This window comes from Lottia gigantea (assembly GCF_000327385.1).
Source record: "Lottia gigantea unplaced genomic scaffold LOTGIsca_141, whole genome shotgun sequence".
Lineage (NCBI taxonomy): Eukaryota > Metazoa > Mollusca > Gastropoda > Lottiidae > Lottia > Lottia gigantea.
Genome location: NW_008707634.1, coordinates 516,254 through 538,828, shown reverse-complemented (window position 1 = coordinate 538,828; position 22,575 = coordinate 516,254). Strand labels below are relative to the sequence as shown.

The 22,575-nt window shown below is 33.1% G+C and overlaps 1 protein-coding gene across 1 annotated transcript in view; it reads right to left on the bottom strand.

Annotated features, from left to right (window-relative positions):
- Window positions 1-2,547: 2,547 nt before the first annotated feature.
- Window positions 2,548-22,575, bottom strand: part of LOTGIDRAFT_205169 (hypothetical protein) — a 38,879-nt gene continuing 18,851 nt past the window's right edge. Inside the window, exons 2-4 of the mRNA XM_009049951.1 lie at window positions 18,007-18,235; window positions 5,967-6,095; window positions 2,548-3,881 (exon numbers count right to left, since the gene is read on the bottom strand). Of these exons, the coding sequence (XP_009048199.1) occupies window positions 3,403-3,881; window positions 5,967-6,095; window positions 18,007-18,235 (837 nt within the window). The 3' untranslated portion in view covers window positions 2,548-3,402. The remainder of the gene's footprint in view (window positions 3,882-5,966; window positions 6,096-18,006; window positions 18,236-22,575) is intronic.

Genomic DNA, 22,575 nt, shown 5'->3' with positions numbered 1-22,575 from the left:
TAATATGTCCTAATTGAAATACTACCACTGTAGAATGAATCTAATGTTCCTTTAGCAACGGTCTACGACATTTATGGACATGAGTAGGTATATGTTATCATGGCTTTCTGTCTTGGCAATTTACTGCAATATTATTTTAGAGATGAACTTACATCTTCCAGGTAGAGCTGAAATAGCAGTAGATATTCCCATTATAACGCTAGCTATATCAATATAGTTTACACCTACAGACGCCCAAAGAAAAGCAGTTTTACCAATATATATACAATTAACAAGATAGCTGAGGCCGTAGGTAGTTTCAGACCTCCGGCTCATATAATGAGACCAGATTGTGTCGTAACAGCTTCAAAGAAAATCAAAAATGGTTTTCAGGATATAGTAGCCCAGAATCAAAATAAATTGATATAGATACTAAGATCTTATGTCAGAAGCAAAGATGCAATAATATGATGAATCTGATGGTAGACATGATTGTACTTTTCTAGCCTATGTGCTTTAAAGTTGGATTCCACTATTTTCATTTATTTATGTATATGTATTCGATTATTGGACGGCTAATACTTATATCAATCAAAAGTAGAGGTGTTCGTAATAAACTTAAAAATAAAATTACCAAGGCAGGGTTCGCACAGCCTTGAAAAACCCTTGAATTCCGTCCGTTGCCTTGAAAAACCTTGATTTAAAAAAAAGTCTTTGAAAACACCATAAAAAAACCATTTTCTCTTGAAAAGTCCTTGAATTTGAGTTGAGTCAAATTGTGTATATTTTTATCATTAACCCCATTGACAAATATTAACTATTTTTATTGATTTCACAGTTCAGAAGTAAGGTACATGTGTATTCTGTCAAACTAATATCCTTGAAAAGTCCTTGAATTTCAAAGCCCAGAGTCCTTGAAAAGTCTTTGAATTTTTGAGGCAAAGTGCTGTATGAACCCTGCAAGGGTAAATTATTTGACCACTGACAGCGATAGAACGATTAATTTATCTTTTATTATCCAGTCTGTACTGTATTAAACATATGCAACAGCTACTCGTGTATTATGATGTTCAATTTATTATCTTCAGCAACATTTTGCAAAAATATAATGAATTGATTAAAATCTATCTTAACTTCTGTTTTTGGATTGGATGGTTCAAAAATATGGATTTTTTGTGGATTCTTTTCTTCGTTTAGTATAAGATAGGTAACTTAATGGTTAAGAATAGGTCTTAGGCCACAACGAACTTCTGCAGCAAATGATTACAGAAACAGTATCTTCTCGTTTTTTGAATGAATTAAAACGAAAATTTTCGGTGAGATTTCTAGACAAATTCGAGTCTTCAGAGGACTAGGACTGCACGAAATCCTTTTAAATAATCAGACCAGAAACTTCACCTTTTATTTCTATAATGGTAGAGTCTCAAGAAAAGGAGAGTCGTCATTTTAACTTTCAAATGCAGATAATTGTAGACACAGTGGATTTTGAGGCTCAAATTTCGACGCTGAGCTGCAAACATTATTACTGATTATCGTAGCTAAAAAACAATACTGTTTCTGACGATTGGTCAAATGGATTAAATGACAGACCAACTCTAATGAATAGGGTAGAGTGAGTTGTGTCCCATTAACTGGTGTTTTAATAAATATGTACCACAAAAGAAATGTAAGTTCCCTCAAATACAAGTACTGCCTAGTTCACACCAACGGCGAATGCTGCGCTTTAAATCGGCGAGCAAAGCGACATCATTTTTTGTTTACTTTTCCAAAAATATCACGATCTCCTAAGTAATGTTACGCTCTGATAAGCTCTGATACGAATTGGTTACGCTTTCGGGACGAATTATTTCCCGATTTGATCAGGCCTTGTTACGCTTTAAATCACGCTTTGATAAGCTTTATTAAGCTTTTATGCGCTTATGGCGCTTTAAATCACACTCTGATACGATTATCAAGCTCTGTTGTGCATTGTTAAGCTCTGTTACGCATTGGAAAATTTCGAAATGGCCGATTTCATGCCGCTTTTGATCAAGTGGTGACAGACCGTGAAGACTGGGGCCCCCGCATTAAACAGTTTAAAATTTTTTGGCGCTCTTGCCGAATATCCAGCTTTGCTCAAAGCTTTCCAACGATCTATTACGACCCTGGTGCTTTAGTCGAGCTTTGTTACGCCTTGGTACCGCTTTGTACGCCGCTTTAAAGCGCGATCAAAGCGCCGTTGGTGTGAACTGAGCATACGTTTTAAGCTGTACTTTTTACTTAAATACCACATAATAATAGCCACTGTTAATAGTTGAGTGAAGGCATGCATAACTTAACTCTCAAATATTTTTGAAATAATGAAATCTGTGGACGATTCTAGATAGGTGGATCCGTGGTCATTCTTTACGCTGTGTAGAAATCGGGTTTGCGCTTGGCCGAAAGATGTAGCGGATAGAAATGAAATAAATGGAGTTTTACGTCCTACTATTGCCGATGGAGTGATGAACAATGTTTTCATTAAATCTAAGTAACATATGAAATCGACCTCTCAGCCTAACAAAGAAAGCTAAATTATAGATAGATGTTCAATAAATAAACGTTTTATTTCATAAATATCTGAATATTTTGAACAATGAAATAAGTAATATATTAAGAAGAAGAAGATAACAATGATAAAAGTAACCATAGCATCACAACACATTAAATATATCAAAGCACCTTCTCATTTCATATACTCTACAGACATGTAGTGGAATGTCATTCAAGATCTTGGGTGTTCCGAGTCAGAACCTACTCTGATTTTAAAAAGTCTAATCCTCTGTTTTTACAATTGCCCAGTTACGAACATTCAAGCAAAATTCTAACTACTTAAACTCATCCATTTTCAATTTGAATGACTGATTGTGGTTGGCTAGAATAGATCAATATTGAACGCAGATTGAAGAGGAACAGTGCCAGATCTAAAAGATGAAAAGTCAGCTATAGGAGAATGATACAGAAAACGCAAATCTGTATCTTTAACAGTTGACCAAAAGAGTTCACAACATAACATTTTTGGGGTTTAAATTTAAATCTAAGACTATTAAAACATTGAATTTTTTCTGAAAAATTTAAAACTTATTGAATATCCTATCATCTGACTGAGAAATGCTCCGTTAGATCATATCTTAAGTACACGGGTTCAGGTACAGGTGTTTATTCAGATTGTATTCAACACAGATTTAAAAAAAAACATTAAAACGAAAGACACAGACATTTTTTTATGGGGCCATTATAGCCAAATATCGCCATGTACTTTACAAAGTTCAGGGAACCAGAACGTCTCTATCTCGGTTTGGGAATCCACTATATAATTGGTATTCATAAAAGAAGTTTTCCCAAACATTCATTATGTTCACAGAATAAGATAAACTTGAATATAACTATATAGTATCAACTAAATCACTTTACACCTACATGAGTTGGTGACGTCATATCCGTAAAATCTTTATCGTCCATTGTGCTGTAAGAGTTCGATTCGGTGACGATATTTTGAAGTTCAGCTTCTAGTTCGGTGCCTGTCCCACCAAAATACATCCTCTCATATATAACAATTCTTATTTTATAAATAATAAAAATGATCACTTGAGATATGAGAGATTGAAAGACACACAAAACACAAGTTATAACAGCTTCTACCGGCTTATTCCAATCCATAAAGTTGTAAGCATAATGACGCACAGCTAGTCCGTTTTCACCGGTTGTGATTGTTCCGTCATTTAGAAAGTACAGCGCGTTAAATAGAGCATAAATAGAGCCGAGCATAACAGTTAAGAACATATGTAATACTCTAATTGGAACGCCACTAAGTAATAGGTCTATTATAACATATACTGTATTCATCGTATGTTTCACTTTACTCATAGATGTAGTTAAAATGGCTGAAATTAGAAAAATATAAAATAATTACATGTAAATCAATAGATATCCAAATGGAATATTATTCAAAGAAAATGTCATTGGTTTGTTAACAGAGCATACTACTCATAGAAACTGTCATTGGTTTGTGAACAGAGCACACTACTCAAAGAAACTGTCATTGGTTTGTTATCAGAGCGTACTACTCAAAAAACTGTCATTGGTTTGTTAACAGAGCATACTACTCATAGAAACTGTCATTGGTTTGTGAACAGAGCGTACTACTCAAAGAAACTGTCATTGGTTTGTTATCAGAGCGTACTACTCAAATAAACTGTCATTAGTTTGTGAACAGAGCACACTACTCAAAGAAACTGTCATTGGTTTGTTATCAGAGCGTACTACTCAAATAAACTGTCATTGGTTTGTTAACAGAGCATACTACTCATAGAAACTGTCATTGGTTTGTGAACAGAGCGTACTACTCAAAGAAACTGTCATTGGTTTGTTATCAGAGCGTACTACTCAAAGAAACTGTTTTTGGTTATCAGAGCGTACTACTCAAATAAACTGTCATTGGTTTGTTAACAGAGCATACTACTCACAGAAACTGTCATTGGTTTGTTAACAGAGCATACTACTCAAAGTTTGTTAACAGAGCATACTACTCAAAGTTTGTTAACAGAGCATACTACTCAAAGAAACTTTCATTGGTTTGTTAGCAGAACATACTACTCAAAGTTTGTTAACAGAGCATACAACTCAAAGAAACTGTCATTGGTTTGTTAACAGAGCATACTACTCAAAGAAACTGTCATTGGTTTGTTAACAGAGCATACTACTCAAAGTTTGTTAACAGAGCATACTACTCAAAGAAACTTTCATTGGTTTGTTAGCAGAACATACTACTCAAAGTTTGTTAACAGAGCATACAACTCAAAGTTTGTTAACAGAGCATACTACTCAAAGAAACTTTCATTGGTTTGTTAACAGAGCATGCATACTACTCAAAGTTTGTTAACAGAGCATACTACTCAAAGAAACTTTCATTGGTTTGTTAGCAGAACATACTACTCAAAGTTTGTTAACAGAGCATACAACTCAAAGAAACTGTCATTGGTTTGTTAACAGAGCATACTACTCAAAGAAACTGTCATTGGTTTGTTAACAGAGCATACTACTCAAAGAAACTGTCATTGGCGTGTTAATAGAGCATACCATTAAAATATATTGTTATTGGTTTGTTAACAGGGGACAATATATGTGGTAAATTCTGACACCTACTTTAATGCCTGTATTCATCTATAATAAATATTGCTCTTTCATTGGAATACGATGTATTGTATTTTTGATATTGTTACTTCTGGATTGTCGTCATCTAGCTTAAGCTCAACACATGATGCATTTTAAAAAGTTTCTATTCAAACAGTATAATAATTGTTTGTACGCTACTTGATATTTTCTTCAACTCACTGGTTGATTATATAATTTCCTGTATCCGATATTTTTACAGTATTGATGGATAACTTTTTAAATATCAACTAACTACATTCAATATGTTCAATCTTCAGCATATAAAGTTTAGATAAAGAAATATGTTTGTTATTTGAAATGTCAGAACAAATTACAAATCAATGGCTTCTATGTCAGTTATTTTCTTTAAAAATACAATTTCCTCATCCAATTAAAGATAAATTTGCCCAAGATGTTTGCATGGTGAATAAATTTGATAAAAAGTTAAGTTCTTAACGTTTAGAATCAATAAATAGAGTTTCAAGCCATATTAACAGATCAAGAAATATCATATTTTAAGACGAGTTAAAAGGATTTATTGCTGAAGTTGGACACCAGAATATAATTTGGGACTTTCAACAATTTTCCAAAAACCAGAGAAGAAGAAACGAGATCTAAAATTAACCAGGCGGCAAAAACACCAAGTTTTTTCCTTTGTTTTAGTGTCAAAGTTGGTGTCATGGTTCTAAAAACATAAGAATTCTGTCAATAATTTAAAAATTCTTACCACAAAGGACAATGTAGCGTAACGATTTGGTCAGATACGATAATATTAATGTAAAGAACAATATGAAGAACAATAGGGTATTACTTACCGGAATGGTCAAACAAAGCTATAAAGAACCAATATGACATTGTTACTACTACAGCAGAATTACAACTTATATTTACTAGTAGCCACTGTAATTTGAGTATTAAAGGCGTTGTTCTAGGATACTGGTAATCTGAAAATATAACATTAAGATAACAGTTGCTTTAAGTAATGTGCTGTGCATCATGGTATCATATACATATCATAAAGATACAAATGACATCACCATATAAAAATCACCAAGATACAAATGCCATCACGATATATATATCATAAAGATACAAATGACATCACCATATAAAAATCACCAAGATACAAATGCATCACGATATACATATCATAAAGATACAAATATAAATATCAAATGTCATCACGATATAAATATAATGGCAAAAGTATAAATATATAAATATCCCATCACGATACAAAAATCATCCAGATATAAAAATCATCAAGATATAAATATAAAAGATAAAAATACCATCACTAAATAGCAATATAGTATAAAGATACAAATATCAATAATATATAAATATCTTCACTATTTAAATACCATTTCGATATCACGATATAAATAAAGATGTCATCGCGATATCAATTTTACAAAGATATCATATACATGTAGATACAAATAGCATCATGATAAAAATATAATAAAATACGAATATGATAACAATATAATATCATATGATATGATATATCACGATTACACGAATAGGATAGCCAGATAGTATCATAATGAAGGATGACTAATTATCATCACTGAAATCTAAATCATTATTTTTTCAAAGAATGGCTAAGCCTTGGCATCCACAGTTTCGTCTAGGGTAATTATATACTTATTACTGATAAGCAAATATAAAATAAAAACAAAGCTCTATTTATTTCAATTCAGACATCTCCTTCGTGACATTTCTTGATATATCATATTTAGAAGACTCAATTATCAAGAACGGTTTATAAACACTTCAAGTGATAAGTCTGTAGCTATGAAGTGATGCAATGCCACGTTTATAAGTCATATATCATCGGTATAGTATGAACAATCTTGTCTGGGTGTCTGATTAAAGTCAAATAAATCCTTTTAGCCCGACTCTTTGAAAGTGAGTCCATATTAGCTGAAGCGAACACATTACCCACTCGAAATTTTTTGTACAAATATCACACGCTCAGTGCGATTAACGTACATACTGCACAACCATTGACAGCAAGAACTTGCACATAGTTGGCTAAAGCGCTGGATTGAAAGTTAAATATTAAAACATCTTGTGCAGAGTGTCATCACTCTTTAGCTGAAGGTCCGAAGAGTAATCCTGTCTGAGTGAAGATAAATCGTATTGATATTCTACAGTACTTTATTGTATGCGAGAGATAAAGCTTCTAAGACATAATTTGTTACAGATCAAGTTGTGTGAGATTATAAAGAGGTTTAAACGCCTGTAATGGTAGGATAAGGGATCTATCTATTAGCTAGTATTTGCTTGTGTCATCAATCCCTGCAAACAGGGCGTATCAAGAAATTATGAGATGTTTATTCGAGGCAAGACCCGTTGCCCATTAACCTTTCACTGAGAGGGAGGGGAGGACCTAGATGTACCCCGTACAACAGGTCCATCAACATATATATATTTTATTTTTTGCTTGAAGATAAAACAAATATAATTCAAAGGCCAAGTCGAATACATACATTTGATGACCTGATTATTTCCCTTAAACTTACACAGAGAGCTGATTCTCATTCTGACTCCATCTGAATTTGTGACTTTAATCATTTTTTTAATTGAGAAACAAATTGAATAACAGTATAATACGCCAGTGAACGTTCCATGATCCTGACGACCTCGAAGTAGCTTGCTTTACTGTAAATCAAACTTTAAATGGATTTTAAAAATGTGTATTGGGGACACTGATAGCATCAATTTGCAATTCTCAATAAAAAAAAGTTGCAATTTCGCTAAAACAAAGTCTGATCGAAAATTGGAATGGTGTAAATTGATGCTATCAGTGTTCCCGATGAACAAAAAGAATTTAGAAAACCTCTTTACAATCCCAATTCGGAAAGTAAAACAATTACTGATTATAAGACTACATAGAAAGAATTACTCCTACAAGAGGCCGGTAACAATCTACAGACATTCAGACGTGATTCATAATGCATTTGAGCTCTATATAACATCAGATTTATATTCATTCAATTTAGATAACTGTTCACTAATGAACCTTGCAAACCACACCATGGCTTCAGACAGAAAGACACTTCGGTGAATCAAAAACCCAATGTCAAAATACAAAGTAATTTCTAAAGCTTTTCCTTTATTGAAAAAGAATAGAATTTAAAACATTAGGGATAATGTGTAACAAAAAAAACCCAAAAGTATGAAGTAACGAGTAACAGCAAAGTGTAACGAAAGTAGAATAAATGTGACTTAAACCATGACGCAAGTACAAGTAAGGATTAGAGGTAAGTATATTGGTAGAGCAGCAAAATAAATGTATGGTGCGATGGTTGACACTGGCATCAATGAAATAGGATGAAACCGTCTTTTATTATTGTATCGATTAACCTGCGTATAAATTATTATCCGATTAGTGATGGACTTTCAACGTTCAATCTAAATATCATGAATTCTCCGAGCAACAGGCTAGCATATCATTCATTTAATTAGTAATGGAATTAATTGAACTAGGTACTTATTCCATTAGAGATAATAGTCTATTGTAATTGTGGCATGGTTCCTGGTAATGGTTATTGGACTATAATATTAGGTTGATTGATTGTACTGGCATGTCTCAGGAGGCACTTTCGTGTACTGGGAATTACTATGAATAATGTTTGAATACTTTATACATGTTTGTTTGATGCTGAAGGTTGATAATGTGTGCTCTGTTCTAAATTCTTCAATTATGATACAAATTTTCTTCAATACTGTAGCCTTTCACTTTGCCTATCGTTTTAAAAGTTTCAATTGAAATTAAATGTGACAAGCAGCCTGCCATAGTATTGAATGAATGTTCTGTTTTCTAGATGCCTTTCCATGTTCGAAACAACTAGGTTTCAATTTTGAAGGATGTAACATCGCACCTTACACAGACAATGATCAAAATATTCAAATTGTTTCAATAGTTGGACAGAACTACCCACATCGACTGTCATAGCTTCATGATTGTATAAGTGATCGGGAAATAATTGTTGAAAAGATATCATCAATTGACGTCCTACGTGAATATTTAAATATTTTATTCCATGTTTAAGTTGTGTTTACCGTGTAACAGAATTATATATAATAGTTATGTCAATCATTTCGATGTAAATTTGATTTTATTGAAAATGAAACTGTCATCCAACACATCATGACTATATCATTATTCATTATATTATATCAAAATGATAATTGCAGCAACTATTTTTTTTATTAAAGATAATTGTATCATTTTGTTCTCGACTGTCATGAAAACGGGTTATTTAATCTAGTAAAAATATTCTCTGACTTCAGAAAAACGATTAAATATCAAACTGGAGACGTTTAGTGAATCAATCATTGAAGGGATAAATTTAAATGCTTATAAAACGCTTTGTTTTACAGTTTTTGTCATTTTGTCATGGGAAATAATCGTCTTAAAGTTTGCTTGTTTGATTTCAATGGAGTTTTACGTATAACAAGGCTTCATCATCGATGCAGTGTTACTTATGATATTAGTAATAGTCATGTAATTTATCGTCGACGCAGTGTTACTCTATAGATAACAAACATGTACTTTATCATCAACAGAGTGTTACTCATGATGACATACATGTTGTTTATTATCGACGCAGTGTAACTCCTGTTAGCATACATGAACTTTATCATCGACGCAGTGTTACTAGCGATAACAAACATAGACTCAATGTTACTCGAGATAACATAAGTTTACTTTATCATCGACGCAGTGATAACATACATGTTGTTTATTATCGACGCAGTGTTACTCGAGAAAACATACATGTAGTTACATAAAAGTTGAATACATGCCAAAGGACTCTTTTATCTATATTTTCTATTACATAATCTATATATTCAAATGATAGAAAATAGTTATTCATTTTGTAGAAATGGACTATGATTGTATAACAAAATAGATAAGCAATCTCTTTCAACTAATAACATGTTTTGTCCCAGTAGGACAAATTACATTTCAAAGAACTGAAAAGCAGTGAGAAATAAGTGGATAATTTGCTCCATGAATCGGAAAACAACCAATTTATAGATTTCCCTTCAGAAATATGCTTGGTTAAATATCCGCCACACACGGAAGTTCCACACTTTTCATGGTTTGAGCAAAATTAAAACTGGTAATATACTAGTACTGAGCGTAAATGTATAAACATGAAATGCTGATATGGGACACGTATATAGAAAACATTTAACTTGTTTCCAAAGTTACATAAGGATTTGAATTTTCATGGAGCGAACAAATATTTTATGAAATATCCCCTTTAGCATTGTCAAATCTATTCAGTGAAAGCTATTTTGTTTCCGTTCTGTCAGAAACCAATTTAAGGCGAGATAGTCGGCAGAAAAGGCGATCAAATGGCGAAAAGAGATGAGAAAAGTAATGATGGCGTGTGAAAAGCACATTCACATAAAGATTTATCGTCTATGTTTTAATATAAAATACAGCAGTAGACTAGAGAATTGAATAAAAATCGTTAACAATCAAGTAATTGGCCATGCTATTCATTTAAAATGTCTGACCTTTGTTAAACAAAAAAAGCAGGTGGTGTTTTAAAATGTCATAATTTCAGACAATATATTCGTCTAATTGCGTGTTAATAATAACAAAGAAGAACTTATAGTATTATGTTCATTTTACTGGAACTAGGTGGTCCTTTCTGGTACAGGCAAAACGAGTAACATAGCACTTGGGAATATGGCATTAAAATTAGGAATTCAAACAGTGGCGTATAACAGTGGGAGTGAGGCGTGTAACCACATTGTTCAGGAGAACTCTCAGACAATTCTTTCCCTATATGATAAAAAATATGGACATATCATCGTCACTGATGAATTACCAAAACGACACGATCTTTAAATTATTCCTATAAAGTAAAATGAACAAACTGAATAACAGTGGTAGATCATTGAGAATATTCAATCTTTCGAGATGCGTGATGATTGATACCAAATTTAATACGTGAATCAAAGACAAAAAGCAAAAAATGTACTTGGTGCAACGTTTATATTTTTAAATTACTGCAGCCTGATTAATTTCAGATCTCGTTTCTCCCGGCCTTCTCTGGTTTCTGGAAAATTGTTTGAAATCTCAAATTATATTCTGGTGTCCAACTTCAGTAATAAATCGCTTTAACTCGTCTTAAAATATGATATTTCTTGATCTGTTAATATGGCTTGAAACTCTATTTATTGATTCTAAACGTTAAGAACTTAACTTTTTATCAAATTTATTCACCATGCAAACATCTTGGGCAAATTTATCTTTAATTGGATGAGGAAATTGTATTTTTAAAGAAAATAACTGACATAGAAGCCATTGATTTGTAATTTGTTACTGACATTTCAAATAACAAACATATTTCTTTATCTAAACTTTATATGCTGTTGATTGAACATATTGAATGTAGTTAGTTGATATTTAAAAAGTTATCCATCAATACTGTAAAAATATCGGATACCGGAATAATCAACCAGTGAGTTGAAGAAAATATCAAGTAGCGTACAGACAATTATGTGTTGAGCTTAAACTGGATGACGACAATCTAGAAGTAACAATATCAAAAATACAATACATCGTATTCCAATGAAAGAGCAACGTAATAGGTTATTCGCTGAAAATATCGATGAAAAACGTTTCGAGAAATATGTATAAATTGATTTCATAGCTAAATTATGACAAAGCTTAGAGGCTTTATCTGTCTCAGTAATCTATTCGCCATGTGAAGAATATTCTAGAAACTTGGTACGTCCGGACGAATATGCCAACAACTGGAACTGAAACAATAAGAACTTCTAGTCTCTGTTTACCTTTATACAATATCTCAGTTACTGTATTGTGTGCACTAACGTCTGTTGACTGTTGTTGAAGAACAGAATATACCAGCAATTGGACTGTATGAATACAAGGATCTGATGATCTTTGATGAAGATCAGAATATATCAGTAATTGACTCTATGACTGCCATTTGGTGACGAACATGAATATATCAGCAACTGGGTTGTGTAACTGCTGCTATCTGCTTACGAACATGAATATATCAGTATGTGGCTCTAGGACTGCCAGAATCTGGTGACCTTTGATGAAGAACAGACTATTATGGCAACGGGACTGTTTCAATGCTTGTTTCTGTTTACTTTTTTATTCTCTAAGTGCTATCATCTGCTGGCAATCCGTGACGAAATTAGTATATGAGGAATTGGACGGGACAGCAAGCATCTAGTGACTTCTGATGAAGAACAGATTATGACAGCAACTAGATTGTATGATTGCTAGATTTTTAGTCTATATTGTAGAACCGTGTTTTGGCAACTATTATTGCATTGCTAATATCCGTCCTTCTATTGTGTATTGCCTCATTGGTTGTATACCAGTTAATTTAAAATATAACATCTACAATATGATGGCCTCTTAAAACAAACTGCCTTTTTTATTGTTTGACTGTCAATTCCACGTTTACTATGTTAGGTAATATGATAAAGCCTCAATGAAATCCAAAATCGAAAACTCTTGTCGAAACTATAGTTGTAACCGAATTAGTGAAGAAAAGTTCGCAGATGTAAACGTTATCTTTTTCGAGACATAGAATAAAATAGTCGATAATCACCAAAGTCATCAAATCTTTACTTTGCATCTTTTCCTGTATAAACGAATATGAAATATGAAATGTCAAAAAGGCTTTCTCAAGTATTATATATGCAAAAAATATGACAGAAATACGAGCCCAGACGAAAATGCTAATAGAGCAATTCAATCTGGAACATTATTGCATTATTTATAAAGGAATTTATAAGAACTGACAAAAGAAGAAAGCTGTTGGCTCTAAACTTCCATATAATCACATGTCAATTTGATCACGATATCTCAATGTTTTGACATTACCAAGTAGTCAAGGAGAGGTTTTCGTCTGGGAATAAAATTCGAAATCTACTAATAGATTGATTCGAATTTCAATACTCCTCCAACGAAAATGATTGTGTAAAAACATGAAATTCAGTTCAACGCATCATTACAGGATAAAAACAGTGTGGTAAAATCTTCTAAATTATGAAAAGTTCGCCATATAGTTTACATTGAGAATACATAGTTCGATAAATAGTTAAATCCACAGTTACCTTATTCATATACTTCAAACTTAACCTTTCCCAAATATAGGAAAACACAAAACCTGCATTTCACAATAACATTCACTAACCTACGTTCTTTTCAAAAACCGAATTGTTTCCCTTGATTACTAAATCTCATCATTGATCTCTATATTGTCTTACATATGTGACGAAACAATGATGAATTTTAAAAGTTGAAAAAAAAATTATATTTTTATTAGGGTTGCTTCTCTTTCCTATATTATTGGAAGTAGAGCTAGGCGTATTTCCGTGCTGTCAAAACATCATTTAAGGTTGTAAGCACTATGGCCAAGCCCGCACCCCGCATGTAAGAATATATGTTACCTGATGTGGCACAAATAAATCAGTTAGTTTGGCACACATCTTACTATGCAGGCTACATACAATTTGATTGCATGAAAGAATAATAGGATGTTCTTTAATATTACTTAAAGAATTTCTTCAACAGAGCAATTGTTTGTTACAATCAGTCAGTCAAATAATAAAATACGCAAGTCTGGGCCGTTTCTAATTGAACAATGGTTTTCATATCTTCTTCAATATAATTTATTTGGCTCCAGATTCTAATGAAAAGAGACCACGAAGACAGTTATAATTCAATATCTTTGCAGGGGGTTCAACAATAAAAATACAGAGATAGACCTTCAATATCCACTAATTGCTTACATGGAACAAGATACTGGGAGAGTCCTTATTGTCAATCCTTTTGAATCTTACACATGAACAAATTTTACTTGCAGTCTGTTATGGTGATGAGTGATTATTGACTAAATTTAGAATAGGTATGTAATGGACGTGAATATCAATCTTATTAAAATTAGACCAAACCATAGTTCCATGGTTAATTTTTTTTTTAATATAGCCACTTCAGTAAGGGTTTTACTAGAGAGACTCTTGAACATTCGTCCTAGTAACTTTAAAATATTGGTAACTATCGTTTTATTATTGAGGCCTTTAACACACTTAGTTTTAGTGGAATTGCATGTATTCTACATACTGTGTGACCCATTCTTTATCATTCATAGAAACGCCTCTTACTGAACAATGATTTCTTTGTCAGTTTAAGCATCTACTGTATCTAACATGAGTAACATCTCTAAAAAGAACAGATTACACACGACATTACATAGATGCTGGTTCCTGCAGTTAAGGAAATAAACTGACAGAAACAAATTACAAAACCTAATTCAATTTAAATTTCTATCGGTTACAAAAACCTAGTGGGTGAAATTTATCGTCCCACAAGATTGCTGTAGATAATTCATCAATTGAAATGGTTCCCTAAGCTCGTAAATCTTTAACTGTTGTATAAGAATAATTCGATTTTTATAAAGAATAGTTTGATGTATGAAGTTTATTTTTTCTTTAGAACAAGATTTACCATTATCACAAACAACAAAAATATTCATGTTCAATTTAAATCTATTGAGTATTTTTAATCTTTCAGAAAGATAAAACTACCTGCATTCAAATTGTGATCTTTGGTTTTTTTTTTAAATCACAAAGTTGTTATAATTCAATTGAGTACTTGATGTTTATTGCATTAGCTATTTGCCACCCTTACAAGGTTATCGAGCGTTTTTTAAAGGGACAGAGTTCACCATCTGTTTGAAGTCTCAGAAACGTTTTTTAAGCTAAGATAATCAGTAAAAGTGACTTCAAATCAATGTGCGTCCAGAATTATCCGCGTTTAAAAGTTTAAATAACGATTCGTCTTTTCTTGATACTATGCCATATATAGAAAAGACATATAAAAAAGGAAGTTAAATTTCTAGTTTGAAGTATTTTTAAAGGGAGTATGCGATTTTCATGCAGTTCATGCAGTGAAGATTATTAGCAAGATTTAAATGAATCCCCAAAATTGGCGAACCATGGATTTTAAATACCCAAAAACGAACAGTTTTGAAAGACTGCCTAACATAGGAAATGAATTCAAGTTATTCACAATTATATTAACTTCCAAATATGACAAACTTAGAACAGAATATTTCAGAATATTGAATAAAAATCCACGAGTCGTAACCAAAAACCAAAATCGGATGTAAAAAGTATATTAATCCAAAATCAAATTTACATTGTAAGTAAAATGACAAGACACCTATCAAAGCTTTTGATTGTGGTCCATAGAAACCCACGAGAGTCGCATGCGCAATGTTGTCCGGGTCTTTGTAAAGGTTAAGATATTCCGTGCCGTGTTGACACATTGAAAATAGTATCACTGAATTAAATAAAAGACACCATAGCAATCTGTGCTAACGGACTATACCAATAGTTTACAATTGACACCAGATAGAATTGATCTAATGTGGTCAGAGAGTGGGAGGGTGGTTGATTCATCAAACGTCAACCATCATTGATAATCTGTTAGATTGGATTGAATTAAAATGAATTGTAGCTTTCACTATTCCGGTGATCGATTTCTACCCACTGGTCCGGAGCGTTAGGTCATTGACAATAAGGGATATATTAAAATATTCTCATAAAAATTATGTCAAACATGTAAAACTAGTTTCTATCATCAAGACATATTTAGCTCTATATGGAAAATTATAATTATTCATGCATCCTTTTGCAATAGGAAACTGTAAAAGCGAGCAATAAAATAACCTGTCTGTAAATGTTCTATGGGTAAATGTTCAAGCAGCAGTTTTCAAATAATAGCAATTTAGACAACAGTTGTTAAAATGAAACAAAATGTTTGTCGTCTATATTGTTGAAAGAGACTACCCAATGCACACACAATGTTGGTTATTGTTTGTTTTACATGCAGGACTTGAAAAATGCAGAAAACTTGTCGGGTGTACAAGATACAGGGGCAGAAAAATAAAAGCTTAACAGCTTCTTTGCAATTTTTGAAGGAATGCAAAGTATTTACACAGCCATAACTAAATTGAATTTCGTTGCGACTGTCGTTCGAACCTTTTCGCACCCATGATTGGTCATTCGCAGCTGAGCTAGTAATTTCTCTGAAATCTCAGGTTTAGATATGATGTGATAGGATGTGATGATTCTGATAGGCTCTACCACGCTCACAGTTCAGATACGATCAAAATGCGTTCGCATCTAAGGAATGTATCGATTGTGGCGATCCCGGTCACCGTTTTGAAGGACAAACGCGATACGACAGGATCTGGTCCGATGATCTACGATTAACACGATTGCTCTCACTGACCTCAAAATCTGATAATTTCTGAAAGGGTCATCACGTTAGGTTGACCTGGCATTAGGGTCTCTTTTCCGATTAATTAAGTTCGAGGCATAAATTAAGGATAAAATGGAATTACTGCCAATAAAATGACGAGCAGACTATACAATCTATATAATTAACTGGTCAGTCGACCAATGTCAAGGAATATCGTCTATATTTATTTCCAAGTAAATAAAAATGTCAGCCAACAGTTCATACTGGCCTATCAAGAGACATATTATTCAAATAATCAAGGAAAAAGAAAAGACTGCGTTCCTTTAGCAATGGTGTACGGCATCTAATGCTGAAGGAGCATCAGACTAGAACCTTTTCTCCTGATGGCATTTAGTGTTTTCTTTTGATGGTCAACATTTATCTGTATGATAGAGTTAAAATGGGGACCCAAAATCTTTATTTTCATCCTTTCAGAAAAAACTAATGAACTTAGTATTGCCAGATATTGAACTATTTGTGTATGTTTCAATGTATATCACGGAGACAGCCACAATATATTTGTCACATATATCATATAAAAAGATAAATCAACTTTGATCTAATAATAATATGATTGATGATCAGCTCATAGCATTGTGTAATGATTAATATATTCCCTATTATACCAGTCTCATTTCCCACTGTAACATTAATCACCTGTCTTTGTTTACGAATGTAAATAACATGGTGGAGATCTGACCAAGTGAAACGGAACTCCTAGACTATGATTATGTATCTGTCACAGAATGGTGATCTCAATTGATTAAACAGTTTATTCATTTAGATACGTGTACCTTAGGGACTGAATTCTCCAACCATCATAAGAATTACTTAAACTATTTTAAGATCATTGAAATCACTACCAGGATCATCTTCGTCATACACCTTAACTCTATTAGTTACCCTTTTTTTATCACCGAATGAAGCGATTTGATTGTATTGCACGGCAGCGTTTAGTCAATCAAAGCCCTCCACAGAGTGACTGTAAACATTATGATAGCTTATTGTTTATACTTTCTTCATCTGATTGATTGTGTTCGCTAGCGTACAGTTCAATCAAATTGTTGCATTTACAAACTTATGTGATACATACCGCAAAACGTAAAATAGGCAGTAGATAGTGTTTAGGTATAAACTTATTAACATCTTGAAGTCGAACAAATGGTAGTCGTGAATTCCAATCTCGGTCAGTGTGTAAAAGTTCGATGCCAATGAATAATCCTCACTCACACGTGTAATTCAAGTCGACTCAGCTGTACATGGAAACGGGTAATCGGGGAATGATCAATGCCAAGATGAACCCAAGTTATCATCCTTGTAAAATATAGTTGTTTCTTTTTCTTGCTTTTTTAAAATTTACTTGTCAAACATCAGGAAGCGTCAAGTCGAGTTAACTTTATAACAGCAAAGTAACATCTCGATTTCCCGACACCTTTCGATATCGTTATAGGGAAACATTATCTCAAGAACTGAATACCATCAGCTATCCACCAGCTACAAGTAAGGAAGTATTAAATAAAACTTACCTATAATCCAATGACTTCTAAAACTGTAAATACAGGCGGTGGTAGCTTGAAATAGCCCAGAAAGAACCAGCAGTATAAAACTCCAGTTTGTGGCATATATAAACCATTTCCAGGTTTGACCATGATAAAACTGTCCTGTTTCATACGCTACATCAGCAATACACCATCCAGTCAACACTAAAGCTATAATTACTCTATAGAATGGATAAAATTTGGGATGTCCTGGCCACTGAAATATATAAACAAATAAAACTGTATCATAGTATTGAATTCTTTTGAAATGTCATATTATATCACATGAATTGATAGCTTAATCTAAGACCTGTAAATTCGTTTTAAAGGGTAAAAAATGAAAGGAATTCCAATAATAAAGGAAAGCCATAATTCGATGGGAATTGTGTCCACTAACGCTGCAAGAAATTTCAGTAATAGAAGAAAACCATTGTTTGACTCCGGGATTACTAAGTACTTATGCAAGATGTTCCAGTAATAAAGGAAAACCATAGTTCGATGACCAGTCATGTCAAGAAACGATGCAAATTGCATTAATAAGCGAAGATCATCATTCGCTTTGAGAAATGTCTAATAATGGTGGTGTAAGAAATTCCAGTAATAAAAGAAAACCATTATTCCACTTGAGTAATGCTCAATAACGTTGCAAGGAATTTCAGTTATAAAGGAAAACCGTTGTTAGATAGGAATAATGACCAATAACGAAGTAAGGAAATTTCGAGCAGAGAACGACACATTTTCACCATGCATCTTATAATCACGTCTTGTATTTTCAAATAACCTCTCTGTCCTTAACGGAATTTAAAGAGATATTTCATCTGAAGAAATTATTTTATCTGACTGGTTCTCAACAATAAGTTTTCTGAACGTAATTTTCTCTCTCAGTTAACGATCAATGGGATTAGAGGTATATTCTCTTATCGAATAATCATAGTTAAATTCAGACGTAAGAACCGTACTTTATATAACAACAAATTCTATATATATATATATACTTAGTATGTCTGGAAATAGTTTTAATGTTCAAATAAATTTCCCATTAAGCCGAAATGAAGAATTTACACAGGGATTGAAAATATAACGAGATTCCGGAATGATAATTATAGTATATGGGTGATATGGTGTACTAAATTAGTGCCGCCTATTGTAGTTGAAAATTGTAGTGTCTTACAGTTGTGTTATGTATAGGTTTATAATGTCGCTCAGTGTGATTGAGTAGGATAGCTTAGTAGTTTAGTTTTCATCTGTCTCATGGTAGTGTGATGGAATTTAGTAGTGTAAATAAAATGAAATGAATTGAGTTTTACGTCCAGCTTTTCTGCAACATGTGGACTAATGAAGATGGGTTTATAGGCTCAATGTTTTACAGTGTAATGATGCTGTTTAGTTTAGTAGAGTAGTGTAGTGCAGCTGAGGGGGAAATTTTGTTTAGTAGTATTGTCTATATTGTAGTGCAGTGTAGTGGAGTGATGTTTTCGCCGTCCATTGTAGCGCAATGTAGTTTTGTAGTTTAGTATTGGTGTCCATTGTAGTGTGAGTAGTGCTGTCTACGTTAGTAGTGTCGTTCATAGTAGTTGGTGTTGCTGTTTAGTAATTTCGTCCACTGCAGTTCAGCGAAGTGGTGTTATCTAGTGTAATTGTATCGTCTGGGTTTGAGTAAAGTTTAGAAGGACAACTCATGCTAGTTTAAGGTATTGTAGTTCTCTGGTAGTTTATTTTAGTAGTGATGCCCTTTGTACTTTCTGTCAACATAAACTTACTGGTAGATGTGACCGCATCGGACTCTGTAACAATTTATTTTTTGTATAAAAGTAGCTTCCGACCTTACAAAGAGTAATATCAGACGGTAATAACAGACTTAATAACCACTTATCTTATTAAGACCTTGTGATCTAAATATATTAATATTAAAGTTTAGTGGGTGGAATAATAACTTCAATGTCTACAGACGTTAAGTCCGATATCCTTTACTTATCATTTTATTAAGATCAGATATAAAGATACTATGTCAGTCTAGTAGAAAATAAGTTGGCTGCATGAAAAAGCAAGGCATTTCATCAGGACATAAAGTAGAACCGATCTAATGCAAAAACTATCGACCTAAGTTCCGATAAAATTTACGATTTAAGTTCTTGTAAGCCAATAAAGACTTTTATCATATCTAAAGACATTCAACCTGCCTCGTGACATTTACATACATATTTTATACATGTAAAACGAAATATTACTTCTATTTGCCCACATATTCAGAAAATCGACTGGATTCTAGAGCTGATATTGGAAAACATATGATTATACGTTGATAAATAATACCGTCTGGCGCCTGGTAAACCCTTTAAGATATTAAACATTATTCCCATTTCTCATACACACAAACACCAGCTAAATTATTGTCTTTATTGGAGTTGATAGTTAAAAGTATTGCCATATCTCAGAAATCCACTTTCTACAGTGCTTTGTAGCCGGTTTTCTCGATAAGAGTTTCTAATGCTATCCTAAATTGTTGATCGATGGCGTCTACCAGCTAAATCCATTCGAAATACTGTCAAAATCAAAGGAAAGTAGATAGGTGATGTTTGAATTTATTGAAAGATGTGAGATCTTCAGCAAGATACTTTTTCTATTAAAGAAATAATCTGTCATTCTCGCATCTTGAACGAATCAAAAGATAATTTGATATATTGCAGAAGCTGTAAAAACATGCCTAAATGCAATTACATTTTCTTCAAACAATTTAAAGATGTTTTTGACATAGTATACACAAGCTTACTGGAAATGTTTTTTTCTAGACTCGTTTTGTCCGCTACATCCATATGATGTCCGTAGTACGCCGCATACTACGGACAAAACTATAGTCTGGGCCTCTATGTAGTGAAAGATACCAAAATTTGTTATTATTTATAAGGGTTAAATAATCAACGTGTAGCAAAGAAAGTAAACTCCAATGAAGGGTATGTTACATATCGAAACATGCAGTTTTGTTATATACTGGACGCTTTTTAACACTGGTATTTGAGATGATGGCAACTCCAACGAACAATGGATACTTCAAATTCATCATAATGTTTCATGTTGGCAAGCAACTCCAACGAAAGGTATGGTAGATACATATCGTATGTTTATTGTTGCATCACCAACTACGTATATACATGAACTCCGAAGAATCGTTTGTTTATTAACAACTTCATCAAACAGTATATTGTTTTGGGTTGGCAAGTCCAACGTATGGTTTGTTTGATGTTGGAAATTCCAACAGATGATATATTAGTAATGGAAACCGTACGGTATGTTAGATATTGGCAACTTCATCAAACGGTACATTAATTGTTGGCATCTCCAACGTATGGTATGTTAGATAGTGGCAACTCCAACGTACGGTATGTTTGATTTTGGCAAGTCCAACGTGAGGATTGTTTGATTTTGGCAAGTCCAACAGACGGTATATTAGTCATGAAAATTCCAACGTATCTTATGTTAGATGTTGGAAACTCTCACGAACGCACGGTACAAACGAACGGTATGTTAGATGTTGGAAACTCTCACGAACGAGCGGTATGTTTAGATGTTGGCAACACCCACGTATTGTATACTGTATTAGTTTTGACACTTTCACGAACGATTTTTTTAAATATTTTATTGTAAATTATTAACGAAAAAGAATAATTGGCCGACCATGATCAAAGCAGTACGATTTATTATTAGTATTAAAACTACAGACCAAGATAGAGCTCATAGCTATCACTTTATATTCACTAAACGATTTGAAAATTCCCAGGAGATATTTTGTCATTACCATTTTAATTAAGTATATATCTAGCTCATTGATTCTAACACAAATAATTTTTACTGACATTTAAATACGCAGCTCCAGACATTTATTTTTATAAAATGTTATGGGAGGAACTTCCTTTCATGAGGGATGTAGCAAGGGAGGAGGTTGACAGAATCATTTGTTGTATATCTAATGTTCATGCGTCACTTTTTTATACGCATTTAATTATTTATGAACGAGAATCCATATAGGTATTATAATGACTGCTGGTACAGTGGCGTTTCAACGAACCACTATGGGGAGGGCGCGTAGTGGCCAACGAATTGTCGAACGAGTTTTCAGACAGACTTCCCGAAATGTAATAGTATTAAGAAATTTGAAATTTGAAAGGGTGGGAGAGGCAAGTCTCTTTTTGACCTCTCCCATCCCACCCTCCTAAAAACCCCACTTGCCACACGGTATTTTAAAGTTTGCTTGATATGTGTGGACATAATTCCCGACATTGATCAATTATCTTTCACACTCAACATCTAAGGAAACTAAAAGTTAATGAAGTAAAGAACGCACCACGCACATGCCAAAGAAATTACAGGATTCAAGACGTAATTCGTACGTTAAGAAATGTGGAATCATGCACACAGTTTGATGGATGTTTCTACGTAACAATAATGTGTGTAAACGACCAAATAGCGTGTAATATTGTTTAAAGAAAACTCGAAGTTAAATCTGACATCTCCACCTTTCTCTTATATGTCACCGTTAAACTCCTTAACCATCGATTTCTT